Here is a 15335-nt window from a genome sequence, read left to right as displayed (position 1 = left end):
CACACACAGTGACACACACACACACACAGTGTCACACAGACACACTGTCACACAGACACACAGTGACACACACACACGTCACCTAGAGCGACACACACGCGACACCTACCTCTACTTCCGGCCGTCGCCATCTTCTCACTCGACGCCGCGAGGGAAGAAGGGTGTCCTTCCGGTTGCGCCGCCATCTTAGGCGCCGCGAGGGAGGAAGGGGGTACGCTGCCTGTTCCCCCGCCGGGGATGGAGATGAGGGGAGCGCCGGGAGAGGTGAGCGGAGGGGGTGTAATGTGCGCGCGTGTGCACAGGGACAATAAAGGTAATGTACGCGTGCGGGCGGTGTAATGTGCGCGGCGGCGGGCATATATGAGCGGTTTAGACGGGCATGTGGCCAGAGAGCGGTCGGTGGCAAGAGATGATGTGCACAGGGACAATAAAGGTAATGGACGCGTGCGGGCGGTGTAATGTGCGCGGCGGCGGGCATATATGAGCGGTTTAGACGGGCATGTGGCCAGAGAGCGGGATGAAAAGAGATGATGTGCACAGGGACAATAAAGGTAATGGGTGAGTGTGAATGTGTGGAATGTGTAAGATGTGTGTGTGTGTACACAGGGGTGAGAGTGTGTGTGTGTGTGTGTGTGTGTACACAGGGCTGACCGTGTGTGTGTGTACACAGGGCTGACAGTGTGTGTGTGTGTGTGTGTGTGTGTGTGTGTGTGTGTGTGTGTGTGTGTGTGTGTGTGTGTGTACAGGTTGTTGTTTGACAGGGGTGAGTGTGAATGTGTGTGTACACAGGGGTGACAGTGTGTGTGTGTGTGTGTGTGTGTGTGTGTGTGTGTACAGGGTTGAGTGTGAGTGTGTGTACAGTGTTGAGTGTGACACTGAGTGTGTGAGTGTGAGGGGGTGACTGTGTGTACAGGGTTGTGTGTGAGTGTGGGGGGTGACAGTGTGATATGTCAACTTACCAAGGAGTCCTCAGAGGTTCTGGGCGTGTGGTGTGACTGCAAGTGTGTGAGAGTGAAGGAGGTGATGTCACAGTGGGGCGTACCTCTTGGCCAATGAGAGTCACGGACCAATCAGATTCACCGCAGATAGCACTAACCTCACTAACCATTCGATTTTATATATTAAGATATCCATCATACATTTGCAGAGCTATTTTTAAGAACTGCTTTTTTTTCCCTTACCCCCAAAACGTGTTATTTCTTGTTAAACAGCTGTTTGACTAGTATTGAGTGTGTAAGTCGCCCCTTCCTGAGAGAGGAATGTGATCTCATGTAAATATACCTTCGTTATTCCGATATCTTGTAAAAAAGAAAGTGAATTTAAAGGGGACCCTCCTGTGCTTTCCATCATCTTGGTGTGGTGGTGTGGCCCTCTTAGGCTGCACGTATAGTGCGGCAACTGCAACGCAATGTCGCGGCAAAACAAATGCATTGCCGCCGTTGCGTGCGCTCATAGTAAGCGCGGAGCGACGGATTTGTCGCGATCGCTGGAAGTCATCTCTATTTCATTTTCCAGCGACCGTCGCCTGACCGTCGCGTCACCGGCACTATAAGTGTAGCCTTACATCCATTCCCAGAAGCAGTGTTTTCCTCTCTGGCTCCATCTTCAGTAATCCATTATTGTTGCAGTTTATGAAGTGCGAGGCTCTGCTAGCACTGGAAGCGTTGGAGCACATTGTGGTCTTGGTTATTAGAAAAGGGATCTATGGGAGAATAGAAGCATTTATTGCACACGTGTCCGTTTATGTGGCCATTCCTATTTGTCTTTTGTATGTTCAGGAATAGAGAGTCAAGGGGTGCTCCAATCTTGTGACAACTAGATCATAAAGTACAAATCTTCATGGACCCCAATATAGCAGTGTGGGTTTAAATGAAATGGCCTGTGAGTCACTCATAACAATATGTAAAATTATATCCTCATGGTAACTTGTACAGTCCAAGTTAGAGTACTCAACTATAGTGGTCAAACATAAAGATATATAATCCTTACCCACTTCTGCTGTCTCTAGGGGTCCACTGTGGCGTGCCAGCCATGGAGGTAATCCAGATACACGTAGAACAAAGAAGCAAAAGGCGCACTGCCAGGGAGTCAGGTGGTGAAATAATAAAATCCATTTATTTCAGAACATATCTGATAAAAAACATCACCCCAGGGGGGGCAACAAGCAACCTCCTACGCGTTTCGGACAGGTAGGTCCTTTATCAAGGAGTGTGGAACATATGGCAATAAGGGCGTCCTATATACCCCTCAGTAAATAAGGAGAACTAAATCACCTGAAAAAATCGTCTCAAAAAACCCCATTGCGCATGCGCGTGACGTCACGCAGGGCTCCGCCGATCAAACATCCCTCGGTAGGTACACCCGCCACGCGCATGCGCACCCACGAGAGGAGCACCTGATAGATATACTACAGCCCTCAGTTTTATGGCAGATATACTACAGCCCTCAGTTGTATGGCAATCTAAAGAGCTCGGCCCAGACCTCACCGCGCATGCGCGTGACGTCACGCGAGGCGACACCGTCGCTAGCCAAGCATCGACAGATGGACACGCCCCCCCCCACTCGCCACGCACATGCGCATAGCAGGGAAGGACACTCGATGGGTGTATTAAAGGGTTCATAAAGACAGAACAATACTCCGCTCCCAAGGTCCGCCCCTAAAGGCTACCCATAGGTATAGAGGTGCCACTCCTGAACCAATCAGAGATTGTAATAAGTAAAACACACTCCCCCCTACTGGGCGCCGTTCCTGACGGCCCTGGATGGTCAGGGATAAATGAAAGTATATATCAGCGCTCGTAATGTGAATAAATAATTAAAAAATGTTAAAAAATAATACATAGGGTATAAAGCGTAAAATACTGTAAACAGTAGGGGCAGGGAACCACCTTCAATTGCCTCACGTTCCACAAAGAAAACACGTACAACAACATTAAATATACATCAAAAAATTGCTTAACTTTACATAAAAACATATACATAAATTCCAACCAGAGCAGAGTGATATCCCTAAAGCCCTTAAACACATTACTAATACAATCAATGAAAAAATTCTATGGATATCACACTGCTCCAGAAATGTATACATCCTCCCTGGAAGATGCAATAGTGAACCCACAATGTTATTTAAAAATTAATAATGATAATAAATACATCATTAATTAATCAATTCAATAAATCAGAATAACTCCTAGTGTTCACTGATAGTAAGTGGACCTTTGTATGGAAAAATAGACACAAGCATAATGATCTAGACAATATGAAAGCTAAGATTCAGTCTCAAGCAGAAACATATACACATAAATTTATTTAGGTCAAAAAGTGGCTCAAATTCCACTTAATATTCAGGCCACAGGGGGCTCTAGTTTGTAACATAAATATCCAGTAAGCCTCCCTGCGGTCCAAAGGTTGAGTAAATCTCCTTTCCTCTCGTTCAAAAACACCCTTTCGATACCTCTCACTGTTAATCCTTTTATCCCTCCTTTATCACAAGTTGAAAAATGCGTCGAAACTGGGTGTGAGTAGTCTTGTTTTTTAATTAACCTTATGTGTTCTAATATCCTAACCTTTAGGGATCTCATTGTTCTTCCTACATAATTCCACATTTGCACGTAAGAAGATATATCACGTACTGTGTGTCACAATTAATAAAGGTTTTGATCGTAAATGAATGTCCAGAAGAAGCACTTTCAAATTGGACTGAGGGTACCAGAGTGTCCTTCCCTGCTATGCGCATGTGTGGAGAGCGGGGGGCGTGTCCATCTGTCGATGCTTGGCTAGCGACGGTGGCGCCTCGCGTGACGTCACGCGCATGCGCTGTGAGGTCTGGGCCAAGCTCTTTAGATAGATATACTACAGCCCTCAGTTGTATGGCAATCAGGTGCGCATGCGCGTAGCGAGCGGGGGGGATGCGCAATGGGGTTTTTTGAGACGATTTTTTCAGGTGATTTAGTTCTCCTTATTTAGTGAGGGGTATATAGGACGCCCTTATTGCCATATGTTCCACACTCCTTGATAAAGGACCTACCCGTCCGAAACGCGTAGGAGGTTGCTTGTTGCCCCCCCTGGGGTGATGTTTTTTTATCAGATATGTTCTGAAATAAATGGATTTTATTATTTCACCACCTGACTCCCTGGCAGTGCGCCTTTTGCTTCTTTGTTCTACGTCTTTTGTATGTTATTTATGTGACATTTTCTTGTGTTCTCAATTTGTAGTAAATGTATCACAGTGTAATAAATGATGGAATAATAAATTTAACCCCACTATTGCAGTCGCAATTTCTGATGGCTATAAAAACATTCAACAATCCCCTACTTTGGTGTCCTCTGCATTTTAAGCTGCGAGTCCCTCACAGAACTCCTCAGCATGGAGTTACTAGGCTCCGATCGATACCTGGTTTACTCTCCATGTCCGAGCTCTGCATCTCATCGTCCAATTCAGGGGTGTGGCTCAGGACTCCTACTATGTGGTGCAGGGGAATTGAAACAATTGGCCCTGTTTCATGGATAAATGTCACTTTATTAGAACCACTCACGTAGCAGTAAGTATTTAAATTCTCACATAGTAGTGCCACGAAGTAGGCCTCCTGAGATCTCCCAGGAGCAGCCCCTGAATAGGAGTATGGATTGCGGAGCTCTGACTTCATTGGAAGCAGCTGTCCGCACCTGTGTCAAATCTAGAATGGACTTCATTTGCTCAAGGTGCACATAATATTTCCCGTGGGTTTTGTCTCTTGTAAACTTTCCGTTGAAAGAAGCATCCTTTTCTCCTTTTTATTGTAGAGTTCTCAAATGGCAAAATTTTATTTATTTAAAAATTAGGATTTCAAGCATTTTGTACTGAACAACATGTTTTTTAAATTATTAAATCGAGGAAATGTTCAAATTCATAGGAAAACTGGGACTTCAAACATTGACATTTTTTTGCAAAAAAAATTGCTCCTCGTTATTGTGTTCTGTCATTCAAAATAACTGGACATATACAATATTACGTAGTGTTATATTAAAAATATAAAAACGAAGTACAAATGTTCTTTGTGTCATACTCTGATTTTATTGAGGATAAACTTCCTTTCCCTCCCCATTTGTTTCTTTAGACACATACGAGCCAGATGGCTACAATCCAGAAGCACCTAGTCTTACGAACACTGGTAGAGGTGCATACCGGCAGTTCTTTACACGAACACCGATGCAAAGGTCAAATTTAATTGGACTAACATCGGGTGACATGGATACAGCACCAAGAGGTAGGTGGTGTCATCAGTCAACCTCATTAATGAAGGGTGTTAGCCATTAACATCTGATTCCTAATTGTTCTTGGAAATAGGACTCTGGTAACATCCTTCCACTGCACTGTAGATGGGTTCTTTTAGTCTACTGTAGATGCATTGGAAGAATAAAGGTTTTTCGCAAGAGAGCTAACCATAAAAATTGCTATGTCGTGGTACTCTGACATTAGATGTGCAGTTTACATTCTACCCTAGAATTTAAGATCAAAGACACACCTAATTCAGTGGTAATATATATAAATGTAAGTGTTCACCTCTCCTGTGAACTGTTACCTTTAACAGTAGCTTATACAGAGCATTATATGGGACTGCTTATTTTGGCTCTGCCTGTTCTCCTGTAATATTACCAACCTTAAACATGTTCCTTTGATGCCCTGTGATCTTTATTTTTATCGCAAAGTGTTATCATAGAACAGATTTTGGTTCTTTGGTTTTAGCAAAATGCTACATGGGGCCAAGTAAATATGGCTGTATATCAAAATATCCTTAATAGTTCAATCAGCATATTTAGACCTGTTGTGCTGCAGATCGTCGCTTTATATACATGTCACCAAGGGAACCACTATATAGAATCCACTTCTGAAGTGGATAAAGTTTTGCAGATTTGTCGTCTTAGTACTTTGCTATAAGCTTTAACTGTGCCTGGTCATTTAGTTTTTGTTATAGTTTTGCTAAATAACGGCACATTTTCAGTGGGTTTAAATGCTCTAAAGGCAAATTGAAGATGGTTTCCCGACGTATTACATTTAGAATTTGGGCATACTAAATATCTCCACGTTTCAAGCTATTAATATATGATTAATAAAGCCAACATAATACCACCAGGTACACCCATTGGGTATTTAATCTATAATCTTTTATAATATTTTGACTTCTGTAAATTAATATTAAATACATTGTACCTGTGTGTCTGTGTGTGTGTGTCTGTGTGTGTGTGTGTCTGTGTGTGTTGCTTATTATTGATCTTGCTAAACTTTGTTCTATTGAATTGTTTTTCTAATTTTTTTTATTTATTTTTTTCCAGCTGCTAATATTGTGATTCAGACAGAGCCGCCTCCTTCAGTCCCTGTAAACTGTAACGCCAACAGAGTGGTGGTAGAACCAGACCGGAAGAGAGTGCTAAGCAGCCTTGATGGTCCCTTTGCAAAGAAACCCTGGATGGAGAAGTAAGGACATTGCACTTGTGAATTAAGGGTAGCGGAACATTTCAGATTCTGCTCTGCCTAGAATCCTATCCCTATCCAATAGGATATCCCTATTGGATTCTATTCCTATCAAACTATTTGAGACTTGCATATTTGTTTGGCTAGTTCATTTGGTTTGACAATGAATTGTGCTGGTGCATTCTCACCAACTATCCTATTCAGGGATCTCTTCAGCATATAATTTATTTCTTTCCGAGTCATTTCATTCCCTGTGCTCTTGCTCCTTCATTGGGGAAGGCTTTCAGTGTATATTAACCAGGTAAAACAAAAGAATAAAAGTTGGAGGCGAGGAAGTCCAATCCCCCCTAATCCATTTAAGATTTATCAGCTGTACTTTTCTCACACTGTTCTGTGTGGCAACCAGTGATAAGCCACCATTGAATTGAAGTTGTTTGGCTACTAGTCTAGGGTCAGAGGGCCAGAGTAATTGGCAAATTACCACTGCTGTTACATAAGTTACGTAGTAGATGAAGTTGAAAAAAGATCTGTCCATAGAGTTCAACTCATGTTCAATTTAGACGACAAATACTTATCCTATGTTTGTATTTACATTGCATGTTTCCTAGGAGTGTAAGCTAATTTTTTTCTCTCTCACTTCTAGTCAAGGAAACAACAACCATAATAAACCAGTATATATGAAAAAGATTCATTACACAAATACCATACTTGAAGTTCGAAAAATCCCTCAGAACCTGAACAACATCACCAAGTTGAATGAGCACTTCAGCAAATTCGGTACCATTGTGAATATACAGGTGAGTAGTAAATTAGTATGCATGATTTGCAAAGCCGATTTATCATTGTTCTGCAAAAAGTTCTGTTTATTGATTAAGAGGGCTGTTCCATATACAAACAATAGCAATATACCTTAGTCATCACATAAGAGACGATTCAAACGGTTTATAATAGTTTGTTCTTGTATAGCACAGCTAGTTTAATGTAGTGCTTTAGAGACAATTTTGCAGACACAGTCCCTGCCCCGTAGAGCTTACAATTGGTTTATTCGTTATCCTATCAAAGCATCGGATTTGTGTGTAGAATACTAATTTCTCTTCTGTATGCTGTAACATTAAGAGCACCTGCATGTACTAGTGGGGTTTTTTTTTTTTTTTTTTTTTTTTTTTTTTTTTTTACACCATGTAATAAGCTGTATTTGATCAAGTGATGAGCAGAAGATGGAAATCAATCACCTTAAGAAAACCCTGGAAAAATGATAATTCTTGAAAGCCTTTACCAGTTGAAAACTTTTATTTCTTTCTAGTTTAACATTAAATTCTGTGTTTGTTCAGAAACTTTTACAGAAGCTCAGAAATTAATGCTTGCGGGGAAAGAACATATACTTCCGCTCCCAAATCTCTCCCCCCCCCCCCCCCCCCCATTTATGGCCTGTCTAGCATGCATTATCACAGCTAAAGAACACCTGGGTAGCTGAAATTCAGACTACAAACATACACTAGTTATAACTTGTTTTAACTTTATAGCAGATACTTTATATAGTTTGAAAGTGTATAACTGCTTATGTTTTTATTTATTTTGATATATTTTAAGGTTGCATTTCAAGGAGATCCAGAAGGAGCTCTCATCCAGTATTTATGCAATGATGAAGCCAGGAGAGCTATATCTAGCACTGAAGCCGTTTTAAATAACAGATTTATCCGAGTGCTCTGGCATAGAGAAAACAGTGAGCAGCAGCATTTGTCTCACCATCACACACCGCATACAGCACAGACGGCACCGCCACCTCTCACATCGGCTGGACAAGGACACCTGCAGAAGGTACCTCCTGCGTGTTTGTGTTTGACTTCTTTGTGTACAGGGGTGATTGAGGTTTAACCATGTTTCCTGAAAATAGATACATTTTGTGAGGCAGAGAAGTAATGAAATTTAGTACACAATACTTTTAACGTAGCATTTAATAGTTCATATTTGCTTTCCTGTAAAGCAGGGCTGCACAACACGCGGCCCGCGGGCCGCATGCGGCCCGCCTGGCCTCTCTGTGTGGCCCTCGATGAGATTTAAAAAAAAAAAAAAAAAACTTTGAAAAAAAAAAAAAACTTTGAAAAAAAAAAAACTTTGAAAAAACCAAAATGGCGGCGATTCCCCGCGGTCCCGGCGCGCATCCGCAGGGCCCGCTCCTTGCTCCCTCCCACCACCCCCACCCCCCGCTCGCAACGTGGGACGGAGGGGGAAGTCACAGCCAGCTGAGCTCTTCTGCGGCCGCTCCCCCCCCCTGATCCGAACTTGAATATGTGCAGGGGGGTGAGGTGAGGTGAGGTGCATTGAGGTGAGGTGCAGGGGGGTGATGTGAGGTGCAGGGGGTGAGGTGCAGGGGTGATTGGAGGTTCAGGGGGGTGATTGGAGGTGCAGGGGATGTGATGTGCAGGAGAGGGGGGGTGATGTACAGGAGGGGTGATTGGAGGTGCAGGGGGGTGATTGGAGGTGCAGGGGGGTGATTGGAGGTGCAGTGGGGTGATTGGAGGTGCAGGGGGTGAGGTGCAGGGGATGTTATGTGCAGGAGGGGGGGGTGATGTGCAGGAGGAGTGATGTGAGGTGCAGGGGGTGAGGTGCAGGGGTGATTGGAGGTGCAGGGTGATTGGAGGTGCAGGGTGATTGGAGGTGCAGGGGGGTGATTGGCAGTGCAGGAGTTGATTGGAGGTGCAGGAGGGTGATTGGAGGTGCAGGGGGGTGATTGGAGGTGCAGGGGGGTGATTGGAGGTGCAGGGGGTGATTGGAGGTGCAGGGGGGTGAGGTGCAGGGGATGTGATGTGCAGGAGGGGGGGGTGATGTGCAGGAGGAGTGATGTGAGGTGCAGGGGGTGAGGTGCAGGGGTGATTGGAGGTGCAGGGTGATTGGAGGTGCAGGGGGGTGATTGGAGGTGCAGGAGTTGATTGGAGGTGTAGGGTGAGGTGCAGGGGATGTTATGTGCAGGAGGGGGGGGGTGATGTGCAGGAGGAGTGATGTGAGGTGCAGGGGTGATTGGAGGTGCAGGGGTGATTGGAGGTGCAGGGTGATTGGCAGTGCAGGGGGGTGATTGGAGGTGCAGGGGGGTGATTGGAGGTGCAGGGGGGTGATTGGAGGTGCAGGGGGTGATTGGAGGTGCAGGGGGGTGAGGTGCAGGGGATGTGATGTGCAGGAGGGGGGGGGGTGATGTGCAGGAGGAGTGATGTGAGGTGCAGGGGGTGAGGTGCAGGGTGATTGGAGGTGCAGGGGGGTGATTGGAGGTGCAGGAGTTGATTGGAGGTGCAGGGGGGTGATTGGAGGTGCAGGGAGGTGCAGGGGGGTGATTGGAGGTGCAGGGGGGTGATTGGAGGTGCAGGGGGGTGATTGGAGGTGCAGGGGGGTGATTGGAGGTGCAGGGGGGTGATTGGAGGTGCAGGGGGTGATTGGAGGTGCAGGGGGGTGAGGTGCAGGGGATGTGATGTGCAGGAGGGGGGGTGATGTGCAGGAGGGGTGATGTGAGGTGCAGGGGGTGAGGTGCAGGGGTGATTGGAGGTGCAGGGGGGTGAGGTGCAGGGGATGTGATGTGCAGGAGGGGGGGTGATGTGCAGGAGGGGGGGTGATGTGCAGGAGGAGTGATGTGAGGTGCAGGGGTGATGTGAGGTGCAGGGGTGATGTGAGGTGCAGGGGTGATGTGAGGTGCAGGGGTGATGTGAGGTGCAGGGGTGATGTGAGGTGCAGGGGTGATGTGAGGTGCAGGGGTGATGTGAGGTGCAGGGGTGATGTGAGGTGCAGGGGTGATGTGAGGTGCAGGGGATGATAGGAGGTGCAGGGGGTGAGGTGCAGGGGATGTGATGTGCAGGAGGGGGGAGGTGAGGTGCAGGGGGTGAGGTGCAGGGGGTGAGGTGCAGGGGTGATTGGAGGTGCAGGGGTGATTGGAGGTGCAGGGGTGATTGGAGGTGCAGGGGTGATTGGAGGTGCAGGGGGGTGATTGGAGGTGCAGGAGGGTGATTGGAGGTGCAGGGGGGTGATTGGAGGTGCAGGGGGTGAGGTGCAGGGGATGTGATGTGCAGGAGGGGGGAGGTGAGGTGCAGGGGTGATTGGAGGTGCAGGCGTGTGATTTGAGGTGCAGGGGGGTGATTGGAGGTGCAGGGGGGTGATTGGAGGTGCAGGGGGGTGAGGTGCAGGGGATGTGATGTGCAGGAGGGGGGAGGTGAGGTGCAGGAGGGGTGATGTGAGGTGCAGGAGGGGTGATGTGAGGTGCAGGAGGGGTGATGTGAGGTGCAGGAGGGGTGATGTGAGGTGCAGGAGGGGTGATGTGAGGTGCAGGAGGGGTGATGTGAGGTGCAGGAGGGGTGATGTGAGGTGCAGGAGGGGTGATGTGAGGTGCAGGGGTGGTGATGTGAGGTGCAGGGGTGATTGGAGGTGCAGGGGGAGAGAGTGGTGTGAGGTGCAAATGGAGAGAGTGATGTGAGGTGCAGGGGGGGGAGAGTGATGTGTGGTGCAGGGGGGGGAGAGTGATGTGAGGTGCAAGCGGAGAGAGTGATGTGAGGTGCAAAGGGAGAGAGTGATGTGAGGTGCAAGGGGAGAGAGTGGTGTGTGGTGCAGGGGGGAAGAGTGGTGTGTGGTGCAGGGGGGGAGAGGTGTGAGGTGCAGGGGGGAGAGTGGTGTGAGGTGCATGGGGGAGAGTGGTGTGAGGTGCATGGGGGAGAGTGGTGTGAGGTGCAGGGGGGAGAGTGGTGTGAGGTGCAGGGGGAAGAGTGGTGTGAGGTGCAGGGGGGGAAAGTGGTGTGAGGTGCAGGGGGGGAGAGTGGTGTGAGGTGCAGGGGGGGAGAGTGATGTGAGGTGCAAGCGGAGAGAGTGATGTGAGGTGCAAGCGGAGAGAGTGATGTGAGGTGCAAAGGGAGAGAGTGGTGTGTGGTGCAGGGGGGAAGAGTGGTGTGTGGTGCAGGGGGGGGAGAGTGGTGTGAGGTGCAGGGGGAAGAGTGGTGTGAGGTGCAGGGGGGAGAGTGGTGTGAGGTGCAGGGGGGAAAGTGGTGTGAGGTGCAGGGGGGAGAGTGGTGTGAGGTGCAGGGGGGGAGAGTGGTGTGAGGTGCAGGGGGGGAGAGTGGTGTGAGGTGCAGGGGGGGAGAGTGGTGTGAGGTGCAGGGGGGGAGAGTGGTGTGAGGTGCAGGGGGGGAGAGTGGTGTGAGGTGCAGGGGGGGAGAAGGATGTGAGGTGCAGGGGGGTGGGATGTGTGTGGTGTGCAGGGGAGTATTGTGTGTTTGATGTGGAGAGGGAGTATTATGTGTGTGGGTGAGGGGGAGATGGGGGTCTGAGAGATAGATGGGGAGTATCGCAAAGGTTGATAGTGAGGGGTTCTGGGGGAGATATGAGGATGATGATTATGATGATGATGATTTTACCCGTGCGGCCCAATTTTTTTTTCCTTGGAGCAGTTCGGCCCTTCTCGCTTTACGAGTTGTGCAGGCCTGCTGTAAAGCATCAGACCTATGTAAAATCTTGTATGGAAAAACTTGGATACACTTCTCAAAAGGGCAAGTTTTAAAAATAAAAGTACATATATATTGAGATTGAAGCTGTGGCATTTACAGTGCTACTTGTACAGATGTTGAAGGTCCATACAAGCTTTTTGAGTGCTGGGAGGTTTGGCAGGAACTCTAAAAGGGCTTTGTGATGATATGATTAGCCTAGGAGTTCAGGGGCGATTTTATAAAAAAAAAAAATTCCTTCAATAAATCGCACAACAATTCTCCAGGGTAAATGTGTGTCAATCGGTATAACACATCATGCTTATTATAGTGCATTTTGGTGACGCTTTTGGGCAGGGATCTTCTGAAACCCTGTACTGCATATCAATATTTATGAAAATGAAATGCCTATTTTAACAACGGTTTCAAATGTATTTATTGTTTTTGCACATTTTGAATTATAAACTTTTACTAGTGCATAGTTTCAAATATGACAGAATATACAGTACATACTAGTACTGGGCTTGTGTATTTTTATTGATTTCTATCTTTATACTGTATGTGTAGATGATGCCTAAACCACTGAGCCAGGGCTCCTATGTCCTAAACAAATTCCCAGCAAAGCATCGTCTTGCACCACCCAGCATCAACCAAGCAGATACAACACATCTGGTATTAAACCAGGTTAGCACAGGAGAGGAAACTCAGGTGTGTATATGCAGCAAATGGAATATACAGTGGCGAGAGTTTGTGAACCCCATTGCATGTGTACATGTTTGAGAACTAAAATGTTATTCGATCCTAATATAAGTGCTAAAAATAAAGATAACCTTCTCAAACAAATGACACAAAAACATACTTTTTCAACATTTTATTTATCCACAAATGATTCAGCATCCATCTCTGAAAAGTTATGTGAATCGTTTAGATTCAGTACCTGGTGGCACCCCTTTGAGCAGCAATGACTTCAACTAAGCGTTTCCTCTAACTGCTGGTCAGTCTCATCGGTATTGAGGCATTTTGGCCAATTCCTTTTTACAGAAAGGATTCCTTGCACGGACAGCTCGCCTCCGGTCCTGCCACAACATTTCAATGGGGTTTAGGTCTTGATTTGTCTAGGCCACTCTAAAACTTGGAATTTCTCCTTCTGCAGCCATTCTATTGTAGATCTGCTTGTATGTTTAGGATCATTGACTTGCTGCATGACCCACTTTCGTGTCAGCTCATGGACGAATGGTCTGACATTCTCCTCTAGAATCTTCTGGTACAATGCAGAATTCATGGTTGTGTCAATGATGGCATACCGTCCAGGTCCTCCGGCCGCAAAGCAGCCCCCAAACATCACACCCACCACCAACCATGTTTGACGGTTTGGATGAGGTTCTTCTGTTCGAACTTGGTGTTTGGTTTTCACCAAACATTGCTTCTCATTGAGGCCAAAAAGTTTTACCTTTGACTTGTCTATCAAGAGAACATTGTTTTAGAAGTGTTGTGGATCACCTATGTGTTCTTTGGTGAACTTCAGTCAGGCAGCAATGTTCTTTTTAGAGAGCAGTGGTATTCTCCTGGCTATTCTTCCATGAACAGCATTCTTGTTTAGTCTTTTTCTTGCAGTTGTCATGAACACTCACATTAGCCAAGTCGAGAGTGGCCTGTAGATCCTTGGATGTTACTGTGGGGTTCTTTGTGACTTCTTGGATGATTTTGTTAGTTTATTCTTGGAGAAATTTTGGTAGGATGACCGCTCCTGGGTAGAGTGACTGTTTTGGTCTAGAACTCTCTCTCCATTTGTAGACACTGTCTGACAGTGGATTGGTGGAGCCCCAAGTCTTTAGGAATTGTTTTGTAACCCTTTCTAGACTGATGAGCATCAATAACTGCTTTTCTGATCTCCTGAAGGATTTAAGTTGATCATGGCATAATGTTTTCACGCACCTTTTAGACAAGGGGCGCGCAAACGTTTGCTCTGTGCCCCCTGCCTGCTCTTCTCCCCCTCCCCCCCCCCTGCCACCCCATAACATGTCTCGTGACCCGCTGCGTCATTTGCTGCCGTGGCGACGCGTCACCCGAAGCATTCTGAGTCATGGTAAGGGAACTTGCCGGAGCTTTGCATGGTCCCGTCATTTAATTTAAATGCTTTGGGGGAAGAGCGCGGACCATCTTTAAGCGTTTCACCCCCCCCCCACCCCCAATAACAATTCTCGCGCCCCCAAGTTTGCGCACACTTGGTTTAGACCAAGCTCACCCCTCACCTCATCTTTAAACTCACCCCTGAAGATCTACCTAATTATTTAAACACCTGATTCTAATTATTCCCTTTAATTTAGCTGATTAAAAAAAGGGTTTCACTTTTGTACATACCCCGACTTCTAACTTATCATTGCTTATCTAAATCATATATCATGTTTCAAAAGACATGCAGTTGGTTATTATATAAGCAAAAATTGAAGGTTCAGGGAACTGCGGATTTTTCAAAGAATTTATTATCTAATGTGCTATTAGATAATAAATTCTTTGAAAAATCCGCAGTGCCCTGAACCTTCAATTTTTGCTTACTTTGGAGTTTTTTCACTGACAGTGACTCCTCTGGACCAGGAGCACCGGTAACAGCAAGTATTTGTTATTAGCTTATGGTGTGCAGCATTACTATTGTATTTTGTTGGTTAATATAAACCATATTGGATATTTAAGTAAGGACTTTTTGGTTTTGGTTCAAGAAGGTTATCATGGAATTTCAGTATTTATCATTGGCGTTCAAAAACTTTTTCTCGCCACTATAGCTTAGATATATCTACTTGGTCTTGGTTCTAGGTTAGTTAATATTTTAATGTTGAAGTCTGGTTTCTAGAAGGACTGATTCAATTACCCTGCTACAATTGATATAAAAGAAGGTTAAATATGACATCTGATTAAGTGGACTTTATATGTTTTAAATATTTTTAAATGTAGATTTTATTCATTTAGATGAATTAAAAACTCTTTTTGGTAATGAGTTTTGTAATAAGTCACATTTCCAGACTAGCATCAAATATTCGCTTGACCAAAAACCTTCCTGTGTGATCTCTTTTTCTACCTCTACCACCTACCCTCTTGAACCCATTCCCTCCCATCCCATAAAACCTCTTGCTCCTACTGTAATCCCTACACTCGCACACATTTGTAATCCCTCTCTCTACTCCAGTTCTACCATTACTCAGAAAGACAGGTATGATCAAACTTGCCGTTTTTAACTATCGTCCTGTCTCCCTACTGCCTTTTACATCTAAACTCCTTGAACGTCTTGACTTCTCTCGCTTGCTCCATTTTCTCACCTCTTATTCTCTCCTACACCCTCTACAATCTGGCTTCCGCACTGCTCACTCCACTGATACAGCCCTCACTAAAATAACTAATGACTTCTATGCTGCCAAAGATAAAGGTCATTACACTCTGCT

General features: G+C 46.0%; 1 protein-coding gene across 3 annotated transcripts in view; it reads left to right on the top strand.

The window, feature by feature from the left end:
• RBM27 (RNA binding motif protein 27) overlaps positions 1 to 15335 on the top strand; it is an 80214-nt gene that overhangs the window by 44878 nt on the left and 20001 nt on the right. For all 3 annotated transcript variants that reach the window (XM_075601034.1, XM_075601033.1, XM_075601032.1), the window contains exons 9-13: positions 5097 to 5246; positions 6313 to 6454; positions 7095 to 7248; positions 8042 to 8269; positions 12469 to 12609. In XM_075601034.1, coding sequence (XP_075457149.1) covers positions 5097 to 5246; positions 6313 to 6454; positions 7095 to 7248; positions 8042 to 8269; positions 12469 to 12609 — 815 coding nt within the window. The remainder of the gene's footprint in view (positions 1 to 5096; positions 5247 to 6312; positions 6455 to 7094; positions 7249 to 8041; positions 8270 to 12468; positions 12610 to 15335) is intronic.

Source organism: Ascaphus truei, chromosome 5, assembly GCF_040206685.1.
Source record: "Ascaphus truei isolate aAscTru1 chromosome 5, aAscTru1.hap1, whole genome shotgun sequence".
NCBI lineage: Eukaryota > Metazoa > Chordata > Amphibia > Anura > Ascaphidae > Ascaphus > Ascaphus truei.
Note: the sequence above shows the minus strand (reverse complement) of the source record. Positions and strands in the feature narration are given on the sequence as shown.